The sequence below is a fragment of the Rattus rattus genome, chromosome 1 (assembly GCF_011064425.1).
Source record: "Rattus rattus isolate New Zealand chromosome 1, Rrattus_CSIRO_v1, whole genome shotgun sequence".
In the NCBI taxonomy this organism is placed as follows: domain Eukaryota; kingdom Metazoa; phylum Chordata; class Mammalia; order Rodentia; family Muridae; genus Rattus; species Rattus rattus.
Window position 1 is genome coordinate 31,417,622 of NC_046154.1, and position 25,187 is coordinate 31,442,808.

Here is a 25,187-nt window from a genome sequence, read left to right on the forward strand (position 1 = left end):
TTCTTGCTAGCCTGATGATCTGAATTCAGTCCCTAGAACCTACATAAAGATAGAAGGATCAAAGTGACTTCATACATTGTCCTCTGACTATGGCAAATATATCCACCCAAAGAACATACTAAAATGCAATAACACTACTAATAATAGTACTACTACTAATAATAATGACAAAACAAACATTAAGAATCCCTACCTGTGGGCTGGAGAGATGGCTCAGCGTTTAAGAGCACTGACTGCTCTTCCAGAGGTCCTGAGTTCAATTCCCAGCAACCACATGGTGGCTCATAACCATCTGTAATGAGATCCGATGCCCTCTTCTGGTGTGTCTGAAGACAGCTACAGTGTATTTATATATAATAAATGAATAAATAAATCTTATTTAAAAAAAAAAAAGAATCCCTACCTGTAGCAGAAGTAAAAGAAGATTCCTGTCATTATTTGTTACTTTCTTTTAAATATATTGACAGTTTATGTTGTAGGATTATTCTTTTGAAGGATTCAGAAGCTCTTTGTTAAGTGTCTAGAAAAGTAATTAGTAGTTGTGTGTTTTTTTTTTTTTTTTTTTTTTTTATTTTTCTTTTCAGACAGTGTCACTAGGTAGCCCTGGCTGGTTGCAGAATGTACTCTATAGACCAGATTGACTTCAAACTTGTAGAGGTCCACCTGCCTCTCCCTTCCATCTGTTGGTTTTAAGGCATGTGCCACCATGTGCAACTTGCTTACTAATCTCCTTCCTTCCTTCCTTCCTTCCTTCCTTCCTTCCTTCCTTCCTTCCTTCCTTCCTTCCTTCCTTCCTTCCTGTTTTTTGGGTTTTTTGTTTGTTTGTTTTGTTTTGTTTTGTTGTTTTTTTGAGGCAGGGTTTCTTTGTGTATCCCTGGGTATCCTGGAACTCTCTCTGTAGACCATGTTGGCCTTGAACTCACAGAGTTCCACCTGCCTCTGCCTTTAATGTGCTGGTATTAAAGATGTGTACCATGACACCTGGCTTAGATTTTTATTTTAATCATTCAGGTCTAATGAAAATGAACTACCAAGACTCATAATTCTTATCAATCAGAATATTCCCCCCCTCCCCCACACACACACATTATTTTAGCACTTGTATATCATTACACAGATTCTGACAAGAAATCTATTGTGTAAGAAACCCTCAGGCCAGGGAGATGGCATACTCAGCATAATACTTACTGTGCAGGGCTGGAGAGATGCTCAGTGGTTAAGAGCACTGTCTGCTCTTCCAGAGGTCATGAGTTCAATTCCCAGCAACCACATGGTGGCTCACAACCATCTATAATAATATTGTACTTTCTTCTGGCCTGCAGGAATACATAAGCAGAAAGCTGTATGAAGGAAACATAATAAATCTTTTTTTAAAAAAAAAAAAAAAAAAAGAGCACTGACTGTTCTTCCAGAGGTCCTGAGTTCAAATCCCAGCAACCACACAGTGGCTCACAAGCCATCTGTAATGAGATCTGATGCTCTCTTCTGGTGTGTCTGAAGACAGCTACAGTGTACTTATATATAATAAATAAAAAATATCTTAAAACAAAAATAAAGTGCTTTACCGTATTTAAAAAAAACTTACTGTGCAAACATCAAGCTCTGAATTCATTGTCCAGGATTGATATAAGAATCAGGCATAGTGCGACACCTATAATCCCCATGTCTGAAAGTCAGAGACAGGAAGATTGTTGGAGTTTGCTGGCCAGCCAGTTTAGCCAGTCTGCTGTTTCTGTGTTGAAGAAGATACCCGCTGTGGACCTCTGTGACACACATATGCATGCATGCATGCACATGCACGCACACACACCCCCACACACAGGAAACATAAGAAACCTTCAGTCCTTGTTCTTTCAGATGCCTGTTCCCATGTTTATTCCATCCTCTATGGACAGTGAAGAGAAAGCCTCTGAGGGCACTGAAGACATTAAGGAGAAACTTGCCACACATCCATTTGAGGCAGATCTCCTTGAGATGGCAGAAATGATTGCAGAAGATGAAGAGAAGGAAAAGACTTTATCCCAGGGAGGTTGGTGCAATCTTTAAAATAATTTTTTTGAGCTCACTTACAATTCTATAAGTTTCTTGTATCAGAAGTAACATTAAGTTTCATATTACTTTAGTATTTTATCATTACATTCAAATCTATGTTCCATGCAAAAGAATCCTTAATATATAATCAACTGCATGCTGATGTTGGCTAAACAGAAGCATAGGACAGAAGAGCTGTTGTCTCAGTTGCCCATAGAGAAGTCTGAGTCTGTTGGTTTGGAATAAGGTTGGTGATAATAGACGGTGCGTATTCAGGTGTATTTCTCACAGTCTAGACAAAGTCCTAGTGTATTGTGTGTTTTGCTACATTTAGTCTTCATAACCAGCCTGTGAAGGGAGTATTGCTTACCTTATATTTCTCATCTTAAATGTTAGTTTTGTACAGGAAATGATAGAAGCAGAATTTGGCCCCATAAAACCTAATTAAACAGAACTTTACTGATCAATACTCCAGGAAGCTGTCTAACCTTGATTGTACCTTCTTAACTTGTGATTGCAGGAAGAAGTAGAAAAAATATAGTTGTCAAAATGTGAAACAAAATTGCTTTCATATGTCATGAGTGAACTAAGAATGTTCTTTGTGTTTTTGAGCCAAATGCCATTTTCCCCCTTTTATTGAGTTTGTTACATTTTTAACAACTCTTGAGGTTTTGAGGTTTTTGTTTTTATTTTTTAGAATTAGTATTTCATGTGGCCCAAACTGGTCTTGAACTGCTGATTCTTCCAATCCCCGCTCTCCCCACTGCTAATGATTATCATCATGGACCAGCGTGTCCAGCCAGCTGGCAGGTTTGATTTTGCATAATAGATAATAGAAAAAGATTGTCACTATTATTGCATATCAAGAAATAGTGTGAACTTTGCTGTTACGTTGCCATCAGGTTTGGGTCTTTTAGGATTTGTATTGGTTTGGATTCTGTGCAGGTGTGCGTGTACTACGCACTGCCCTGTGCACTTAGCTGCAGTGCCTGGAGAGATCCGGAGCATCCCCTGGATGTGGTGATACAAGCATTTGTGAGCTGCCTCATGTGGGTGCTGGGATTAATTCATCAGATCATCTGCAAGAACATGATGTGCTCTTAACCAACCAGCACATTTGTAATTTGTAATCACTAAAACCTTAGTTATGATTATCAGTTTTCTTATGTACTTTCTCTTTAATGTATTATCTTACAATTCTAACTCATTTGCTACTGAATGTCTTACTAATTTTTCTTTGATCTTTATTGAAAAAGGGAAAGCCAAGGCTTTTCTTAAGTAAGCTAAGAAACATCCTTTTCTGTGTTGACTTTCTGAACTTCGTTTCAAATATCGCGTTCAACGTTGACTTGTGTTGCCATCAGCTCTGTGTGCCTAATGCTCACGTAACAAATACTTCTAAGTCTGGGAGCCTTCAGAGGCAAGTGGAAAAGGCTTACTTGAGTGGAACAGTTTGTCATTTTTGCATGGATGTGTAACAATATGAAAGGATTTTCAAAGGCAAACAGCACAGCATGAAAAGTAAAGTCCTTTTCACTGTGGCTTCTCATGATGTCCAGAAAGGTAGACACTGCTGACCGTGGGTGACTGAGCTGCTTCTGTCACCGTGTTTCAGTATATGATGAAGCAGGCCTGTGTAGAGAAGTTTGTTCACCTAGAAGCCTCGATGGAGTAGTACTTACCAAGAAGTTGTTCCATTTGAGATGTGTTTTGTTTGCTCTTTTTTTAGAATCTCAAACTTCTGAACAAGAACTCTTTCTAGACACCAAGATATTTGAAAAAGGTTTGTAGTTATTAATATATTTTAGTTTTTAGAAAATAACATTCTCTGCTAACAATAGAAACTCATAACAGTATCCTTGGGCTTAGTATTATAATTTTAGCTAGCGTGTGAGGGACACGAATTGACTGTCATGCTGATCTGTAATGCAAATAACAAAAACTACCTCAGTATTTTAACATTTGAGATAATGCATTGTAGTGTTTACTGAGAATATGAATCTAATTCTGTGAAGCATTAAAGAAGTTACTTGATTGTGTGTGCGTGCGTGCGTGTGTGTGTGTGTGTGTGTGTGTGTTGCTTCCTCAAGGAAGCATCCAGATCAGAAAACTGCACAAGTAAATGTAGCTATACGTGTATGTGGTCAGCGTGTATTAGACATACTTGGGTATCTTTCCTCAGGCACCATCTGCTTGGGAAAAAAAAAAAAAAAGACTTTTTTTCTCACTGGCCTGGAATTAGCCAAGTAGGCCAGTCCGGATGTCCAGCAAGCTCCAGGAATTCACCTGTTCTAGGTGCTGGGATTACATCCTGACATCATGCCTCTTTTTTAAATGGGTTGTGGGGATCAATCTCAGATCTTCTGACTTACATAGGAAGTACTCTTCTGATGAAGTTCTCTCCAGCCACAGTTGCTTTATCAACTGTGTCCTAATAGTTGTCTTGTAACCGTATTTTGGTTTTAGGATCTAGGAGTTCAGGAGAGTGTCTAATATGTCAGTTCAGGAGAGTGTCTAATATGTCAGTTCAGGAGAGTCTAATATGTCAGGAGAGCATGTTTGGTTTCTTCACTTGCAGACCAAGGAAGTACGTACAGTGGTGACCTCGAGTCCGAGGCAGTATCAACCCCACATAGCTGGGAAGAAGAACTGAATCATTACGCCTTAAAGTCGAATGCTGTACAAGATGCTGATTCAGAACTGAAACAGTTCTCCAAAGGGGAAACAGAACAGGATCTGGAGGCAGATTTTCCATCAGGTTTGTATAGCTTAGACCACTGAGGGTCATCTATTTCAGAGGATTGGGGGTGCTCCAAGTTTGAATTATTAGGCAGTTGTGAAGTGTTAGGGTTTATTTAGGGCACAAAAGTTTTCTCCCTTTATAGATGAGAATATCTATTACAAGGTTATTATAAGTGGTGAATTTGATTGTAATTTTTAAAGACCTTTTCAACAGCATTAGTTTATGGATGTTTCCTTGCTAAAGACCGTTTCATTCGTATGTTAAAATCCTTCGTTTGTGTATCTTAAATATATAAGAGAAGTTCTTTTATCACAATGACTAGACTGAGGATTATTAATACTTGTCTTCTGGTTTCTCTTTACGCCTGTGTGTTGCATAACTCACATTGTGCTTTCTGCTGGTTTTTACAGAATCTTTTGACCCACTTAATAAAGTTCAGGGAATCCAGGCACGTTCTCGAACAAGACGAAGACACAGAGATGGCTTCCCCCAGCCCAGACGACGAGTAAGCAGTTTTATAACTTGTATTCTGTTTTTAACAGTATTTATTAGTTTATCTGTTTATAAAGCTTTGTAGCAGCCCAAATTAACTATTTTCATTCATTACTTTTTTTTTTTTTTTTAGTTTTGTTTGTTTTTTTGCTTTTGTTTCTTAGAGTAAAAAAAGAACCATACCATTTATTACATATTTCTTTCAATCAGGACGTTTTCTTTGGTTTTTAAACTTATAGACTTTGATTTATTCCTTTAAAAAACTTTTATAGGGGCCTGGAGATCTAGGTCAGTGTTAAAGAGCACTGGTTACTCTCACAGAAGACCCAAGGTTTGATTGCCAGCACCCAGATGACAGTTCACAACTGTCTGCTACTCCAAGCCCAGAAGATCTGGGTGTCATCATCTGGTCTCTACAGGCATTGCATAAACATGCATGCAGGCAGAATACCCATGTGAGTTTGAACCTTGGGACTCACATAATGAGAGGAGAATTATGACTCCTATAAGTTGTCTTCTGGACCTACACACATTAGATCATAGCATGTGCAGGCCCATATTTGTCCACATGTATATGGGTACATTCGTGCACACATAATAAAAGTAAGTAAATTTAAGGTAGATTAATAATCCAGAGACTGGAGAAATGACTCAGCAGTTAAGAACTTCTATTGTTCTTGCAGAGAACATGCTACCCCAGTAGATCCAACATGTCTGGAGTCCCGGGACACCTTCATAAACCTGAACTTAGCTACATGTACACATTGTATTTTTTTTAACTTTTTTTTTTTAATATTTATTTATTGTATATGAGTGCACTGTAGGCATCCTCAGACACACCAGAAGAGGGCATCAGATCGCATTACAGATGGTTGTGAGCCACCAAGTGGTTGCTGGGATTTGAACTCAGGACTTCTGGAAGAGCAGTCGGAGCTCTTAACCACGTAGCCATCTCTCTAGTCCCCACATACACATTATTAAAAGTAATTTAAAGTTTTTAGTCCCAGCACTTGGGAGTCAAAGGTAAGAGGATCTCTGAGTTTAAGGCTACCCTGATTTATAAATCCAGTTCCAGGCTGGAGAGATGACTCAACGGTTAACCCAACTGGGTCAAATCCCAGTAACCACATGGTGGCTCACAACCATCTGTAATGGGATCTGATGCCCTCTTCTGGTGTGTCTGAAGTCAGCGACAGTGTACTCATATAAATAAAATAAATAAATCTTAAAAAGTTAAATTAAAAAAAAAAAATTATGGGCTGGAGAGATGGTTCAGTGGTTAAGAGCACTGTGTGCTCTTCCAGAGGTCCTGAGTTCAATTCCCAGCAACCACATGGTGGCTTACAACCATCTATAATCAGGTCTGGTGCCCTCTTCTGGCCTGCAGGTGCATACACACAGGCAGAAAGCTGTATGATGTATATATACATAATAAATAAATAAATGTTTAAAAAAAATTACAAATTAACTTCCAGGACAACTAAGATTACACAGAAAAACTCTATCTCAAAAAATCTAAATTTTCTGTGTGAAGTTTAAATTTGGCTAATTTTGCAAGTTCTAATAAAAAGTTAACTTTTTATTTATGTATATGAGTACACCTGGTTTTCAGACACACCAGAAGAAGGCATCTGATCCCATTACAGATGTTTGCAGCTGCTGCAGTTTGAACTCAGGACCTTTGGAATAGCAGTCAGTGCTCTTAACCGCTAAGCTATCTCTCTAGCCAAAAGTTAACTTTTATATGGTAAGATTACTAATTATATTCATATAGGCTGTTTTTCATGTTAAAAGTTTTTTTTCCCAGAACTATAAAAGGGGAAGAACCAGTGAGATGACTCAGTGAATTAAGGCACTTGCTGCCTAGCCATGTTTAGTCCTTCCTCCTCTCTGTTACCAATAATTCTGAACACACACACATCCTTTTTTTATCGAACTCTATATATTTTGATCATGTTTCCCCTTCCTATCGCTCATGAAGTCCTCCCCACCTCTCAGCCACAGAAGAGAATGAAAGTTCACAAACAAAAAAACAATAAAAGAAAAATTAAAACAAGCAAAAGACAAAAATAAAGCAAATTTTTTAAAAGCCTACAAAAATACTATTGAGTTTGTTTTGTGTTGGCCAAATGCCCCTGAGCATACAGCCTCCCCTAAAGTATGGATGATATATCCAGGGAGACTCCATTGGAGCAAACCAACTTTTGCTTTGCCAATGGGTTTTGCCTTGCGCTTGCTAGGCAAGTGCTCTACCACTGAGCCAAATTTCCAACCCCACCAATGGGTTTTAATTGCAGAATACCTTCTTAGTGGTGGGATCCTGGGTATACTTCTTCCTCTCACGGCTGGGACCCCCATCTGGCTTGACCCTGTACAGGTATTAGGTAGCTTGTTACAGTCTCTGCCAGCTCCTGGTTGTCCTGTTGTGTCTGCAAGACCGTGCTTCCTTGGACTCATCCATCACTTGTGACTCTTACGTTTAAAAAGAATAACCTCTTTAAAAGCAGCCTCAAGGTTTTAAAATCGGGTTGTATTTAGCTCATAAGGTCTAAGTACTGTTTGGTGGGTTTTGACAGATGATCACTGTGCAACCACTGCTAACCATGAACAGCTAAATTATATAAAGGTTTCTTAGTCTTTTGTAATCAGCCTTCTCTCCAGATGTCGACAGTAACCAGTCTGCTCCATAAATGGATGGAGAATGGTAATGTTTGCCATCATTGAAGTTGCAGATGAGTAGCATCGTACAGAATTATCTTCCTAGTTTAGCTTTTCTGACATCAGAGAGCCTTTGAGGTTCATCCATCATCCTTTTTGTTTCTGAGCAGCATGTATTGTTAAAACAGCAAAATTTGTGTCACTGCCTAAGAGGTGATGCAAATTTTGGATTATCTATGCTTTAATTTTTCTTGAGGAATAATATTTAGAAATAAAATTACTAGGTTTTATGTTAAGTATATTTTACATTCCCACAAGCAGTATAATACAGTCTATAAGCGCCATGATTTTTGCTAACAGTAGCTTGTCTAGTGGATTGTGGGATTGTTTGCTCCTGGTGATAAAAGATTGGCAAACATGTTTTCATAGGCATATTGGTGAACCATCTTTGGCAGGATACCTCAATTTTTGCACACACCCATTTTGGGATGCATGGTGAATGGTGGTTGTCAATGACTTACACTCCTTTCATTTTGTATTAGTTTTGTTTGTGTGTGTTTTTAGGAATAGGATATTATTTTATTGTTCTTTTGTTGGGTGGTTGCCCTGAAAACAACTGTATTTCTGCTTCTGACTTCCAGAAGCTGAGTTAATGTGTGATCTCAATGACAAACCTGTATATTTTTTAATATGGGCATAATTTCTTTGTTTAATCAGGGATTTTCTTGTGTGACTCATTTCCTTGATTCCATCATCGATTTTATTCGAGGGTTTGGAGTTGAACCCAAGGCTGTGTGCACGCTAGGCACACGTTCTGTCAGTAGGCTGCACTCCTGTTTCCCTTTCTCTTTCCTTTTTTGAGACAAGGTCTCATAGAACCCAGGTTAACCCCAACTGTTCCACATAGCAGAGGGCAACCTTGAACTTCTGATCCTTCTGCCTTCACCGTTTGTCTTAGACTGCTTTCTCCTGCTGTGATATAAAACATTCTGACCAAAAGCAACTTTGGAGGAAGAGTAAGTGCTTTACACTGACATGTCATAGCCTGTCATGGAGGTGGGCCAGGGCAGGGACGCAAGGCAGGAACTCAGGGAAGACCTGATGCAGAGGCCGCAGGCGAATGCTGCTTAGTGCTCTGCTCTTCACTGTGTGCTCAGGTAGCTTTTCTAAACTTAAGACCACTGCTGAGGTGTGCACCGTCCCAGTGGGTGGTCCCTCCCACACCAGTCACTCACAAAGAAAACGCCCCATAGGTGACTCTAGCTTCTGTCACCTAGACCAAAAAACCAACCCAAACACTGTCTTTTCTTTGTTTTCTTAAAAATAAATTTTAATTTTGAGAAATTCTGCTTTTCTAGTTTTGATTTCTGATAATTCATGCTTTAAAATATTTTTTCCAGAAGTCATTACTTCACAAGTGGTCTCTAAAATAATCTTAGGGGTTTTTTGTTGTTGTTGTTTTCGGGGTTTTTTTTTTTTTGTTTGTTTGTTTTTTTGTTCTTTAAATACTATGGTTTTATCTTTGATTTTCCTGGTACATTTTGACTTAATTTTTCTGCATGAATTCAAGTGGAGGTCAAGGCTGGATTCTTCCCACATGGCTATCCAATCGCTACAGCATCACACGTTGGCTTTTACCTCTTCAAACTCTAGTTCACTCTTCTTTAACAGTACACTAAGCATGTAAGTCCAGTTTTGAAGTCTCCATTCTGTTGTATTGATTTTTTTTTTTAAAAATTTTATATCATTAGCATGTTTCTTTAAGAAAGATTTTTTTTTTTTAATTATGTTTGTCTTTGTATATGCATTTGTGAGCAATTTTCTGAGGAAGCTGGAGATACTAGATCCCTGTCAAGCTGGAGTTGCATGTGTTTGGGAGCTGGGTGATATAGGTACTGAGGCCTAAACGTGGGTCCTCTGCAATAGCACTACTTGCTCTTAGCCACTGAGTTATCTCTCTCTATCGCCCCCGATACCAGTTTTTAAAATTGTAGCTTTACATTTGAGTCTCAGAGTTATCCTGGATCCATATAGTTCATAGAATTGACAGCTTTAGTAACGGCTCAGTGGTTAAGAGCACTGGCTGCTCTTCCAAAAGTCCTGAGTTCAAATCCCAGCAACCACATGGTGGCTCACCACCGTCTATAATGGGATGATTCCCTTTTCTGTTGTGTCTGAAGACAACTACAGTGTATTTACATATAATAAATAAATAAATCTTTAAAAAAAAATACCATCTCCCCAGTTTATTTACTTATTTCATGTGCCAGTGTATAGTGTACACCTACCTGAGTGGCTTGCAACCTTTTATTTATTATTCCTTGTAGGCTTTCTTCTAATTTTTCTTCACAATGTGACCCTGGTTAGATAATGGACTTTATCAGGTGAACATTTTGTTTGTGATATGATGTCTGCTTTGTGTTGTTGTTTTTAGTCTGTATAAACTGGTGAAATACATTAATTTTCCTTTAAATGACTTACTTTTTCCTAATATACTCTTTTTATGTAATGCTGGATTAAGTTTGATGGTTTATTAGGGTTTTAAGTTCCTTATTGCCGCTGCCTCCTCAAGTGTTGGGACATGTGCCACCACCACAGCTTACTTTGTGAGAAGGTTTTAAATTATACACCTGATGATGGCTTTGGATTTAGGTTATCTTTTCCATATGTGTGTGTGTGTGTGTGTGTGTGTGTGTGTGTGTACACACATATATATATGCATATGCTGGGCATTGAACTCAGGCATGCCACGTGAAACAAGTGCTTCATCATTTGAGCTACATACCCAGCACTTTTAATTATTTTTGTTTTGAGACAGGTGGTCAATTCGTTGCCCAGACCACCATTAAGTTCACTCTGTAGATTAACCAAACTTTTACTTTGAGATTCTTCTGAGTCTTGTACTTTTCATGCACAACATTTAGTGAGTTAAGTCTTTTTATGTAACTTGCCAGATTTACTGATGTAAGTGTTCTATATAAATTTGTTTTTAATTTAAGTTATTTTGGTATATAAGTGTTGATCTTTGTACCACATGTGTGCTTGGTACCCAGAAATTCCAGAAGAGGGCATTGGAGTCTTTGAACCTCAAGCTGCAGGCAGTTGAATTGCCATGGCCTTTGGAAGAGTAGCCAGCACTTTCAACTGCCGTCAATCCAGTCACCAGGATTCTATTTAGATTTTAAGCATCAATTCACAAGTTAAAATCAGCAGCGATGTTTCTTTTTTTATCTCTACAATGACAGTGTTCTTGGTATTTTAAATTCTTATTTTTCCTAGTTATTTTAGCTAAAGAATTGCCATTGTTTAAACATAGTTTTTTAAATGGCCAACTTCCATTTTATCAGTTTTTTAAAATCTTTTTATCACATTGGTTTTTCCCTATTTTTTTATTTCCTTGTTTAATGTTTTTGCTGGCACACATTAATTATATATAACAATGGATTGATTCCATTATCATATTTTGATACTAGCACATGGTGTATTTAGATGACATTCTCTCCCTCTCCCTCTCTCCCCCTCTCCCTCTCCCCCTCTCTCCCCCTCTCCCTCTCTCCCCCTCTCACTCTCACTCTCTCCCCCTCTCTTCTTTCCCTCTCTCCCCCAGTACCCTTTCTGGTCCTCATTGCAATAGTTCTCTTCCTCTTGTCAGCTGACTCCTCTTGTTTCATTGTTTGTAGTAACTGATGGGTCACTACATTAAGTTCACCCAAAGGAGTAGTAGCCTTTCCCACTCATAAATTGTTCACAACACATAATCTCCTGAAGAGGTGTGGGCCTACATCAGCCTTTCTCTTAATCTTACCCCTTCGCTTTGACCTTTTGGAGACAGGGTAACAACTGTGTAGCCGTGGTGAAGTAGATCAGGCTGGCCTCAAAATTGCAAGAATCCACCGGCCTCTGCCTTCCAAGGGCTAAGATCACAGGCGTGTGGGGTCATGGCCGGTCTTCAGTATTTTAACACAGAAACTGTAGGTTGTAGATCTTAGGCTTTTAATTCTTGTTCCCTCCCTCCCTCCCTCCCTCCCTCCCTCCCTCCCTTACTACTTTACTGGGGCCAGTATCCTGAGTTTCACCCATGCCATGTCTGAGTTGGACAACAGAGCTCTTTCACTTTTGCAAAAACTTGTCAGTACTTTGAACATACCTCCTCACAGGGTTTTATGATTTTCATGTCAAATTATAGGATATTTAATTGTAGCTGTAATTTCTTCCTTGATCTATGCAATATTTACAGGTATACTGTTTATGGTTTGGGAAGAGTTTTCTTGACATTCTTTCAGTATTGGCTTTAAGTTTTATTCTTGTATGAATGATTTCCAGAGGCTTATTTTATAGCTTGGCTTATAACCTGTTCAAGTGAGCTAATGATAGAACAGTGGTAATGGTTATATCTTAGTTTCTTGAACGTTGGTAATTGCTGTAGTGGTTTCCTGGAGTTTTCAGAAAGGGTCCTACATCATTTAGACTGGCCTTGAGCTTTTTGTGGGGCTCAGAATGACCTTGTACTTTCCTGGTCCTCTTCCCTCTGCTTCCCCGGGATTGGAACAGGTGTGCATCGCCTCGCCTAAATGAACAGGATTGTTTTAAAAAACATTTCATCCCTGAATTCTAAATCTTTATATGACATAAAAATATTTTTTCTCAATTAGGATTATTTTCTTTTCTTCTCTGAGAACTTAGACTTTTAAAATTTAAAAATAAGTTGAATTGGTTGAATTTTTGGAATTCTCACAGGGGAGGAAGAAGTCTGTCGTACCTGTGGAGCCCAGGAGTCTTATCCAAGGAGCCCTGCAAGGCTGTTCTGTGTCTGGGATGACACTGAAGTATATGTATGGGGTAAATGCCTGGAAGAACTGGGTTCAGTGGAAAAATGCCAAGGACGAACAAGGAGATCTGAAGTGTGGGGGTAAGTGCTCACTGTACATTGTGTTCGGATGTGTGGATATAAGAAATGGAATCAAAGATGATTGGACCTTGATTCTACAGAGTTCACTTGATTATTGTTATTTACCTGTCTTATTTTTCTCATCAGGAGGTGAACATGCCTCTGCTAGTCCCTGTTCTGACTCCTTAGGAAGTGCCCAGGACCAGGCTCTCTCTCAAGAATCCTCAGAGCAAGGCTGTAAAGGTAAAGTTTGCTCTGTCTCTTTGCTATAGTTGTTTATACTATTGGGGTTTAAACTTCTGTGTGTGTGAATATTTTGCATGTATGTGTATCTGTGTATCTGGGTTGCATGTGCATGCCCGGTGCATGCAGAAGCCAGAAGAGGGCATTGGATCCCCTAGAAATAGAGCTACAGGCAGTTATGAACTGTCATGTGGGTGCTCAGACAAGAACCTGGGTCCTCTAGAAGAGCAGTCAGTGCTCTTAACCACTGAACCATCTCTCCAGCCCCTAATAATAATGTTGATTTAAAGGAAAGAGGATCAAGAGTTCAGGGTAAGGGGTTGGGGATTTAGCTCAGTGGTAGAGCGCTTGCCTAGCAAGCACAAGGCCCTGGGTTCAGTCCCCAGCTCCGGAAAAAAGAAAAAAGAAAAAAAAGAGTTCAGGGTAATTTTCACCTGCACAGTGACGTCAAGACCCCCCCCCCCAAAAGAGAAAGAGTGCTGAATTGAGTTTTAAAATTTGAGATTTTGAGTCGTAAGAGTGATTAATTTTCTATCCCCAGTTGTAGAGATGTTACTATGTATGCAACTGATATTGAGTTTATAAAGCACATTTAATTAATTTTATTTTATTATTTTTTTTCTTTTCTTTTCTTTTTGGAGCTGGGGACCGAACCCAGGACCTGTGCTTGCTAGGCAAGTGCTCTACCACTGAGCTAAATCCCCAACCCAATTAATTTTATTTTTAAGCATATAAATAATTCCAAGTAATCTAATTTGTCTATATAATATACTGTATTAAACTGTAAGGATTTTATAATACTTTGGATAAAAAAAAAAATCAAAAAAGACTTGCTGCTCTGTAGAAATAATCCCTGCTGTTCAGATGCCTGTGACTTTAGAAAATGTTAGGATATATTTATGTGTATTCGTGTTTCACCTGCATTCACGCATACATGCGTGCCCGGTGGCTGAGGAGGGCAGAAGAGAAGGTCAGATGCCCTAAACTAGACTTAGAGATGCTTTGAGTTACCACATAGGCGCTGGAAAACCAAGCCCAGGCCCTCTGCGTCTGCAGAGCAACAGTTGTGCTTGTCTGCTGAGTCATCCATCGCCCCAGCCTCAAGGCCCGTAGTGCCTTTTAATGTTTGCCTTCAGTGCCTCACCATTTGGAGTCAAGGAGTTCAAATATAGCACTCATGTACTATGACTTTTTCTTTTAGACTTTCACAAGTTTTCACTTGTCATTGGATTTGATATGCTAATCTAGACTGTTTTTGTATTTTGTTTTTTATTACTGTGTTGTATACCAATAGATTTAGTATGGATGATGTGAGGTGATTTTTGCTTTTTCTTTTTTTAGTAAAAGAGAGTTTAACTTAGGGCTTACCATTTCAGAGTGTTAGAGTCCATGACTGTCACAGTAGGCAGTATGGTGGCAGGCAGGCATGAGTGTTCAGAAAGCCTGTCCCCAGTTACATACCTTGTCCAACAAGACTGCACCTCTAATGCTTCCCAAAGCATTTTTGATTAAAAAGCAAATTATGTACTTGTAATGTACACTGACACAGAATATTTGTTAATGTTTCAAAAGGAAGGAAAGGGGGCATACTGATGAAATACTGGACCAAAGCTAGACCAAAACCCAGCAGGGCAAACTTTGAATCTTATAGTTCTGTGTCTGATGTCAGATGGTTTAGACAGCTCCACCCTTCCAGCTTTGTTGATGCCAGCTTCTCTCCTGGGCTGATCTCATTTCCTTTCTGCAGCTCTGATGGCTCCGGCATCTCGAACATCTGGGGCCTTTCCACTGCAGTCAGGCTTTACTCCCATAACTGTACAAATAGCCTCTCTGGTCCTCCAGGAAGGGACTCCCCTGCCACATGCCTGACCTAAGTGTCTCTCCTTAACAGCAGAGGAAGACTGACATCACAGTCACTCCTGTATCCTTCACGACCAAAGCCAGGACCACATGAACAACACCGCCAAAGCCTGCTGTTTGCTTGGGTGGGGCTGGGCCCCTTGAGTCACCTTTGCTTTCACTCGGTGTTGTCTGTCTGTCTGTCTGTCAGATATTGTGGTTTGGGCTTGAGATTTTCCAACTATACCTTCTCTCTTACAAGTAGGTGACTATCGGGTTTTGACTTTTATTTTGGTGGCCTGTTTGCTGGTCTTGGAGTTCACCAGTTCTGATCAGAGGAGGCCGTTGCTACTTTGTGCTGTGATGATTCACAGTCTGTGTCAATCAAATGTTAACCTTTGTGCTCTAAAGGGTCTGTAAATGTCCTCTTGGGAGCTTGTGCCTGTACCGTTTCCCTGTTGTATAGCGTTCTTCATTGAGAAAACAGAGACCCAGCTGCAATATATCTGTAGTTCCTGTATCTTCAGCTATTTCGAGGCAAAGGAATGACCATTATTTGAGTTTGCAAGTTCAATACTTGGCAACTTAGTCAGACCCAAACTTAAAACAAAATGTGGGTGGAAAAATGGTAGGAATGAAAGAATAAATAAAGTGGCTGAACTTGGGAGGTAGAGAGAGGCAGGCAGATCTCTGAGTTAGACAGAGAAACCCTGTCTCAAAAAACTAAAAAAAAAGAGACACACACGAGGGGTGGGGGTGGGGGTGGGGACACAGATACCCAGACTGGTAATATTGTTGTAGATTACCAGGTCTCGGTTGATAGGCACAGGAACTGTCCAGCTGTTTCTACTTACTTTTCCACAGAATCTGCAGAATATCTGTTACTCTCCAGATATGCTGCGTACAGGGACGGTCTTAGGGTCCTCCCTTCCCTTGTCAGAGCCAGCGTGGAAGAATCCCAGGTGTATCTTTGGGAAGTGTCAGCCTGCTGGGATGCAGAAAGCAGCGTGTTCCAGTGGGACCTGTAAAAACAGCGTAACTTCTGCTGGAAACGGAGATTTTCATCTTAGTGTAGCACATGAAACTCAGGCTTGGCCCTAATTTGTTTATATTTTCTTCCTGTTCCCCAGTTTATCCAACCATTTCACTTAATGACCTAGCAGCAGCAGTACTGTATTCTAGCTGTGTTTCTAGGAGCATGATGGTGTTCTGTGTCATTTGAAATACCCTATACTAATAAATTCTGAGAGAGGGGAAGCTGTGCAGCACTTCTCTGCAGATCTCACCAGTGCCTTTAATACACAGTAAGCCTGGGAATACTTTGACTTCTTCAGAAGTAGGTACAGTGTTAGGTTTTTCAAATTTACTTGGTCTTAGTAGAAACCCAGTTTTCTCCAATTCCCATATAGAACCATATTTCACATATCTGAAGCTGGTCTTGAGCATGCGTTCTCATTCTTAAATGTTCTCTCTCTCTCTCTCTCTCTCTCTCTCTCTCTCTCTCTCTCTCTCTCTCTGTGTGTGTGTGTGTGTGTGTGTGTGTGTGTGTGTCCTCAAACTCCTGATCCTCCTGCCTGTGCTGGGATTGCAGTCATGTGCCACCATGACAGTTTATTTTTGGGCTTGGGATTGAACCTAGGGCCTTGTGCATACAAGCAAGCTCTCTCACTGCTGCAGTGCAGCCCCAATCCAGGAAAAGTGTTACTGGATGTTGTTTTCTGGGAAATCTTTTGCATCTTCAAATTGGCATTCTTTACCTGGCTGCCTTTTAAATCTTCACTTTTTGTGCTATATCCCTATGTTGCTTCCTTCAGACTCTTTTTTTTTTTTCGGAGCTGGGGACCGAACCCAGGGCCTTGAGGTTGCTAGGCAAGCGCTCTACCACTGAGCTAAATCCCCAACCCCTTCCTTCATACTCTTAACTGGATTCTTCCCTATTAGATCTCTCTTTCTGTCTCTGTGTATCTTTGTTTCTCTCTATGTGTCTCTGTTTCTGTCTTTCTCACTCTCCTCACTATGTATCCCTGGCTGTCCAGAATTTGCTGTGTACACAAGACACAAGAAACTGAACTCAAACTTAAAAGACATCTGCCTGCTTTTCCCTCTTTTTTTTTTTCTTTTCTTTTTTTTCAGAGCTGGGGACCGAACCCAGGGCCTTGCACTTGCTAGCAAGCGCTCTACCACTGAGCTAAATCCCCAACCCCCTGCTTCTCCCTCTTGCACGCTGGGATTAAAAGCATACACCATTACACCCAACTTCTTTTGTTTACTTTCATAAAGTCCTAGTTAATCAAGACTTCAGTCATGCATAGTACCTGGTACACTACCATGAGCAGTAAACCGTCTTCATTTCTCTACTGGAAAAACAGAATCTGTTCTTTGTTTTTTTGATTCTGCACAGTCTTTTTCTGTGTAGCCCAGGCTAGTCTAAACCTCAGAATCCTCCTGCTTCCGCATCTTAAGAACTCAGACAACGGGTGTGTGCCGTCATGATTTGTTTACAATGTCTTTGTGATCCAGTACAGTGTTTGGGGCTTGATGGTGCTGATGTTGACGCAGTAAACAGTAGACTTTTAAGTTAATGTTTCAGATGTGTTTTTTCCCTTTCCACAGTCCGCTCTATGAAACTGAAGGAAGATATTCTGTCCTGCACTTTTTCTGAGCTGAGTCTGGGCTTATGCCAGTTTATCCAAGAGGTGCGGAGACCCAATGGTGAAAAGTATGACCCAGACAGCATCTTATACCTGTGCCTTGGAATTCAGCAGGTACCAATTTCTATAATTACACGTTTGATTGTGGTTTCATCCCCTGAGATAACTTCTGAACTAAGTTGAAAACAAATGTATACTGTCATTTAGTTTGCTGTAAACTTTTTTTAGGGAACAACTGCCCCAATTTAAAAGTCTAAACATATAGCCCTTCATAACCTAAACTGAGAAATCAGAAAGAAGGGGTTGTGTATTTTACAGGTAAACAAAGAAAAAGCATGTAAATAGCAGTCTACCTAGAAGTAGCTATGGCTGTCTAAATGCTCTTTCGATGTACAAAGTAAATAACAGATAGAGGAACACTTCCATCTGCAACAATCAGTTGTTCAAGAGAAGAGTTTAGCAGCGAGAGGCAATGCACACTTTCCACAGCAATTTTGAGTATAGGATTTAGGAATGTTTCCTCCTATTTCCCCTAATTTTTATTTAAGAAATTTTTATTCAGTATTTCTTCAACATTTGTATATGGCTAGGACTGGTTTGGTTCACGCTTCTATAATTCTAGTACTGGAGATACCGAGATAGTGGAATTACAAGTTTGGGAGCAATTACATAGTCACACATCTAAATCACCCGTTTGTCAGGTACTAGATATAGACAGTGCTCACCAAGTGTGAGAGGTAAGTAGATAGAGGTAATCATAGCACTGAGCATATGGTTTAACCATCAGTTTACTTAGAAGTTAGAATGTGGGTACAGTAGCGTATGCCTGCAGTCTCATCTTCTTAAGAGGATGGAGCAGCACAACTGCAAGTTCAAGACGGCCTAGGCTACATAGTGAGACTTCATTTCAAACAAAGTAACGTCTAGTGACACAGTCAGTAAACAAAAGTATAAGTCATATGTGTACTATGTGGTACAAATTTACAACAGGAAGTAAAAATGTATGCAGTGGTAATTGTCTCTGTGTGATATAAATCTGACTGTTCTTAAACAAGTGGGTATTTTGGTCTGGTTTTTTTTTTTTGTTGTTGTTGTTGTTTTTTTTTTCCTTTTTTCTTTTTTTGGATCTGGGGACCGAACCCAGGGCCTTGCACTTGCTAGGCAATCGCTCTACCACTGAGCTAAATCCCCAACCCCTGTTTTGTTTTTAATTACAAAAGTAAATGCCAAGTTGGGTAGCCCACATCTATTACCCCATAACTGAGGAGGCAGGGGCAAGAGGATCTCTGAGTTTGTGTAGCTCTCGGATAATCAGCATTACACAGACCTATCTCAAAACCAAAAGTAGGGAGCTTGTAATCTGGAGAGATGGCTTAGTAGTTAAGAACACCGCTGCTCTTCTACAGGTCCTAGCTTCTTCCCAGGCACATGTGCATGCCGTTTGCCCTCAGGGATCAGAAGAGGTCTGGTAAATCCCCTGCAACCGACGTTACAGACGGTTGTGAGCTGCCATTTAGGTGCTCTTAACTGCTGAACCATCTCTCCAGCTCATTAATTATTTTTGCTTTGCTTTGCTGTATGTATCTATGCTTCTGTCTGTCTGTCTGAGAGAGAATGCGGGAAGGGGGTATGTATGTGTACATGTGTGCACACGCGTGGGGGTGCACATACATGCCCTGGATGTCAGGTATCTCCCTGCATTACTCGGCTTTATTCCCTTGAGACAGAGGATCTCACCAAATCGTGATGTTTGAATTAGACTGACTTTACCATCCAATTCCAGGGGCTGCATGTCTCCACAGGCCTGTCTGGCCACGCCTCTCTTGGACTGCTGCAGTGTGGGGGATTCAAACTTATGCTTGTCAGCAAGTGTTTTATCCATCCACCAAGCCATATCTTCCCTGCCCCCACCTCCCCCCACCCCCCATCCTGCTTCACTTAGTTCTTATTTAGCACAATAGAGTACTTACTTGTTTCTTTCAGTGAAGGATATCCTTTAGATTAGTTTTAATATCTCTCTCTCTCTCTCTCTCTCTCTCTCTCAAAGATTGATTTATTTATTTTATTTATATGAGTACACTGTAGCTATCTTCAGACACACCAGAAGAGGGCATCAGATCTCATTACAGATGGTTGTGAGCCACCATGTGGTTGCTGGGATTTGAACTCAGGACCTCTGGAAGAGGAGTCAGTGCTCTTGATCTCTGAGCCATCTCTCTAGCCCCCTCCCTTCTTCCCTTCCTTCCTTCCTTCCATTTTTCCTTCCTTCCTTCCCTCCCTCCCTTCTTCCTTCCTTCCTTCCTTCCTTCCTTCCTTCCTTCCTTCCTTCCTTCCTTCCTTCCTTCCTTCCTTCCTTTCAAAGAGAGCAGGAAGGATCATGGGAAGTTTGAGGCCAGCCTGGTATGTATAATTAACTTCAAGACTGCTGGGCTCCTAGTGACCAAACCTCAGGAATTGCTTGCATAGCAGATGCTTTAAAAACAGCATCTCGGTCCTCTAAATTTATTTTTCAAAACAGGGAAACATAAAACTTATATATTAATGCAGTATCAGTCTCCCTCATTCTCTCTCAGATAGAGAGCGGCATAGACACACGCAGCAAAGCAAAGTAAAAAATGGTTAATGAGGCACTGGAGAGATGGTTCAGTGGTTAAGAGTAATCGATATTCTTGCAATAGACCTGGACTCAATTCCCAGCACCTAAATGACAATATCTACAAATTCATATTGCAGATCAAGTATAATTATCTCTTTGAGCCTTTATAATTTCCTTACGGTACAAATGTTAAAATTCTCTCCCCCACTTTTTGAAAAGAGCTTTATTCATTTATTTTGTGACAGGTGTGTTACAATGCATTTTGTAAAGGCCAAAGAACAATTTGTGGGGATCTGTTCTCTCCTACTGTGTGGGTCCTAAGAGTTAAACTGAGGTCATTAGTTTGATAACTAGGGCCTTTACCTCCTGAGCCATCTTCCTGGTTTGTCTGTTTTTTCTTCGTCTTTTGAAATGTACAGCACATTACTATCACCTGTACTCCCTTCTATGTCACAACACTCCAGAAAATCTGCTTCTAACTAGCTGAACATTCAGTTTGAAAGCCACAAAAATGAGAACATTTTGTGTTTGTCTTCCTGTACTAAGCATTTTTCAGTCAGCATAATATTTTCTAAGCATAGTCATGTTATTTACTTAAAATGACCACATTCAGGCTGGAGAGATGACTCAGCGGTTAAGAGCCCCGACTACTCTTCCAGAGGTCCTGAGTTCAATTCCCAGCAACCACATGATGACTCACAACCATCTGTGATGGGATCTGGTGCCCTCTTCTGGTGTGTCTGAAGACAGCTACAGTGTACTTATATAAATAAAATAAATAAATCTTTAAAAAAAAAAAAAGTACCCCGACTGTTCTTCCAGAGGTCCTAAGTTCAATTCCCAGCAACCACATGGCGGCTTGCAACCGTCTGTAACAGGATCTAATGCCCTCTTCTGCTGTGTCTGAAGACAGCTACTTATATATAATAAGTGAATAAATTTTTAAAAAGAAATGGCCACACTCTCTAATTTTAAAGGCTGATGGTATTGTACTGTACATGGGTACCTCCTTTTGTTTCATCTGTTTATGTACATTATATTAATTTTTCTCATCTCTGTGACAACATAGTTGACAGCAGTAACTCTGCAGGAAGGTTTATATTGGCACAGTTCGGAGTCTGCAGTCACTGTAATAGCTAAAGTGTGGTGGTGGGAGCTTATGGCTTTTTTTTTTTTTAAAGATTTATTCATTTATTATATGTACACTGTAGCTGTCTTCAGACACACCAGAAGAGGGCATCGGATCTCTTTACAGATGGTTGTGAGCCACCATGTGGTTGCTGGGAATTGAACTCAGGACCTCTGGAAGAATAGCCAGTGCTCTTAACCTCTGAGCTATCTCTCCAGCCCCCTTATGGCTTCTTCTTTCCCTGACCACTTAGACAGCTCCAGCCAGAAGCTGAGCCTAGGCTGTTAACAACAAAAGGTCTGCCTGGTAGGCCCCATGTCTCAAAGTGTTTCACAACCTCCCAAAACAGTACCCATCAGCTGTAGACCATGTTTCCAAACACAAGTATATGGGACCATTTCACATTCAGACAACACACACTGGTTGACTTCATATTTGAGTTGTGGGTAATATTGGAGTGAACCTAGAGTTCTAACAGTAGGCTGGAAAGAAGACTCAGTCCTGAAAGTGTCCGCTGCATGAGCATAAAAGCTTGAGTTTAGATTCTCAGAACCCATGTAGAGCTGGCATGGTGTCTGCCTGTACCTCAGCACTGGGGAGGCAGACTCTGACATACAGAACGTGATCAGAGTCCATAAGAGCTCTTTTTTTTTTTCCCCACCAAATAAAATGTAGAAGTGAATGAGGAAACTCATCCAACAATGACATCTGATCTGGATGTGCAGGATGACCAGGGCATCCTGAAACTGGAGTTGCAGGTGGTTGTGAATGGAATTGAACCTGGATCCTCCGCAAGGGCAGTGAGGGCTGAGCCGTCCGTCGCCTCAGCCTTTACAGGGATATTTTGAGGTCACTTATTTGATCTTGAGTGATTTGTTGCCTTACCAGCAGTATACAGAATCATGTCCATTTGTTTTGTACTACTATATTTAATTTGCATGAAATATGTTTTAAAAATATGTTTAAAAATGAGTTTACTATGTGGCATGCACAGGCCATCTGCTCACATGGTAGAGGGGCGAAGCCAAACTTCCTCCTTTGTAAGCTGGGCTGTTCTCTAGTCCAAGTGTTTTAACCTTTATGATGGTTTTTCAACTTCCTACTTGGGTGGTCCAGTGCCATTTCGGAGAAAAAGGACTTTGTTGTCCATGTCCCACAACCTACTGAGCTCACGTTGGCTCTGACCACTTGTTCGCTGTAAACGCATATACGTGAACCTGAAGGGAGAGGTGGTGTTTGACTCTATTTCCTGTGTGAATGGTTGATATTTTTCTCTGGCATAGTTCTGGTTAGGGCTTTCAACACAGTGTTGAATGGGAGTGGCAAGGACTACCATTCATATCTCATTCCTTACCCAGGATGGAGACCTCTTTAAAACTGTGCATCTTTTATATATTACTGTATTTACAAATGTGCATTTCGTAAGATGAATACACCCTGCATTTTCCTGCTAGTTGGCTTTGTTGGCTGAGTTTTAGTTTGTCTTCTGTTTTTGAAACGTGGGAAATGACTTTGTTAAAAGGACAGAAACAGAGGCTAGGGCTTGAGTTCAGTGGTCAGTGCTTATCTTGGATCTTGCATATGAACTTTATTTTGCAAATTCAGTGCCAAGTATGGTTACAGTTTCCATGCAAGAGCCTTGGACTTGAACCCTGGTGTTCTAACCTGCAGTATAGGCTTAGAAGCTATGCAGGGCAGACAGGAGTAGAAGAGGCTGTCCTTAAAAGACAAAACCATTTTTTAAAATGTTTGCTAAACTTGAACTTTCTTTATACCAGTATGTGTTCCTTCTTTTATCTTTTAGTACCTGTTTGAAAATGGTAGAATAGATAACATTTTTACGGAGCCCTATTCCAGATTTATGATTGAACTTACCAAACTCTTGAAAATATGGGAGCCTACAATACTTCCTAATGGTAAGGGGATTGTTTTTAATTATTTTCTGATATACTTGTATAAATTGATTTCTAAATATTTCCTATGTTGCAATATAATCTGTTTTGAGTAATTCAGTTCCGCTTTTAAGGACGGAGTCTTAGATTTATCGTCGAGCACTTACTGTCAACAGTTGGTTATGAAACTAATGTACAGTGGGGATTAGAGCGTTTTGTCTGATAGCATCATGAAAGCTGAATACTAGTCACTACGGATTTACCCAGTGCATTCCGTCATGCACAGGTGATCTTTTCAGAGTCTTGGTGATCTGTGCTTGTTTTACCCCTTGTTAGAAAAGTTCACTCGCACTCTCGGGCTGCTGTGACTGGAGAAGTTAGGGTAATAACATGAATGTGTCCTTGCTGTTAAGTTCTGGAGAACCTGTGAAGCATTCTAAGCCACGTGCCGTTTTGATGAATTTAACAGAGAGGCAGCTGGCAACATAGATTTAGAAGTAATCAAGTCATGTTCATGGATGGTATCCCAAGAATAGAATATAGAAGCAGCAACAGAGAGAATTGAGAGAGCATTGGGTTAGACCTGAACTGAGGGACATGGAGAATCCTCTACAAGGAACAATACAGTTTGTTAAGACCTTGGCCTTTTCAATACAAATTCCAATCAGTCCTGAGGTGCATGGCTGTTAGTGCAAGTTAAGAATGGGTGGGCAGGAGAGAGGTACATGTGCTCCCCAGTGACTGTGGCTAAACACAAGGAACTGACTAAACATGAATCTGATGGGCTGGCCAGTAGCTGCTTTACTCCCTGTGGACCAAATCTGGCTTTGTCCTGGTTCTGTCTGAGCTAATTAAAAAAAATTGTTTTTATTATTTTTTATTTACTTTTTTATCCTAATATCTTCCTCCTTCTATTCCCTCCCTCTCACCTCCCCATTTATGAAACTTAAAAGAAATTATTTTGTGATATGAAAATTGCATGAAATTCAAGTACGTCTATAAATAAGCCTTACTGTCTATGGCTCTTTGCTTTCTTCAACAAAAAGTTGTTCAGAGAAAGTGGCCTTCTCAGGAACGACAAAAACCTGCCCTGGAGGGCTGGGTCTGTCTGGCTAGAGTGCTGTTCTCCTGGGCTGCTTCTGTGTACCTGCAGAGAAGGGGTGGGAGAGCAGGACTCGGCTGTCCTGTGCTCCTCTGCGGAAGCGGATTATATGGCTGCTGTTCTCCACCCGCCAGGTTACATGTTCTCCCGCATCGAGGAAGAGCACCTGTGGGAGTGTAAGCAGCTGGGTGCCTACTCGCCCATTGTCCTGTTGAACACCCTCCTGTTTTTCAATACCAAATACTTCCAACTGAAGAATGTCACCGAGCACTTGAAGCTCTCCTTTGCCCATGTGATGAGGCGGACCAGGACTCTGAAGTACAGCACCAAGATGACGTACCTGAGGTTCTTCCCGCCGCCGCCACAGAAGCAAGAGTCAGAGCCAGGTGTGTGCTTGAAGTGCTGATGCGGCCGTCACTGAAGGTCGTGGAGGGCACACTGAAACTTGCTTTTTTTTTTTTTATAAAGATTTATTCATTTATTATATATGAGTACACTGTAGCTGCCTTCAGACACCCCAGAAGAGGGCGTCGGATTTCATTACAGATGGTTGTGAGCCACCATGTGGTTGCTGGGATTTGAACTCAGGACCTCTGGAAGAGCAGTCAGTGCTCTTAACCACTGAGCCATCTCTCCAGCCCTGAAACTTGCTTTTAACACTTGAATGTTTTTCTGTTTCTGAGTATGTACAAGTTCTCAAAATGAGAGGACTCTTGGTTTGTTGTAATTTTATTAACTTAAGTTAGAAATGCTGACTTAATTGTGTAGTGCCACCTAGTTTATTTGGGTAGATCACAAATAATCAACATTTAAAACTTACCAAGGTGTTTAAATCTGTAACCATGGCGATGAGGTCACCGCTTCCGGGTGCCAGTCAACAGTCAACAGTTAAAAGAACATGCCTGGCTTTTAATCTGGTGGGC

At 40.5% G+C, this 25,187-nt stretch overlaps 1 protein-coding gene across 1 annotated transcript in view; it reads left to right on the top strand.

Annotated features, from left to right (window-relative positions):
* The window catches only part of Zmym4 (zinc finger MYM-type containing 4), a 116,913-nt gene that overhangs the window by 85,923 nt on the left and 5,803 nt on the right, over positions 1 to 25,187 (top strand). The window contains exons 20-28 of the mRNA XM_032897737.1: positions 1,858 to 2,029; positions 3,761 to 3,814; positions 4,610 to 4,789; positions 5,185 to 5,279; positions 12,662 to 12,833; positions 12,960 to 13,055; positions 17,508 to 17,659; positions 23,075 to 23,186; positions 24,399 to 24,650. Coding sequence (XP_032753628.1) covers positions 1,858 to 2,029; positions 3,761 to 3,814; positions 4,610 to 4,789; positions 5,185 to 5,279; positions 12,662 to 12,833; positions 12,960 to 13,055; positions 17,508 to 17,659; positions 23,075 to 23,186; positions 24,399 to 24,650 — 1,285 coding nt within the window. The remainder of the gene's footprint in view (positions 1 to 1,857; positions 2,030 to 3,760; positions 3,815 to 4,609; positions 4,790 to 5,184; positions 5,280 to 12,661; positions 12,834 to 12,959; positions 13,056 to 17,507; positions 17,660 to 23,074; positions 23,187 to 24,398; positions 24,651 to 25,187) is intronic.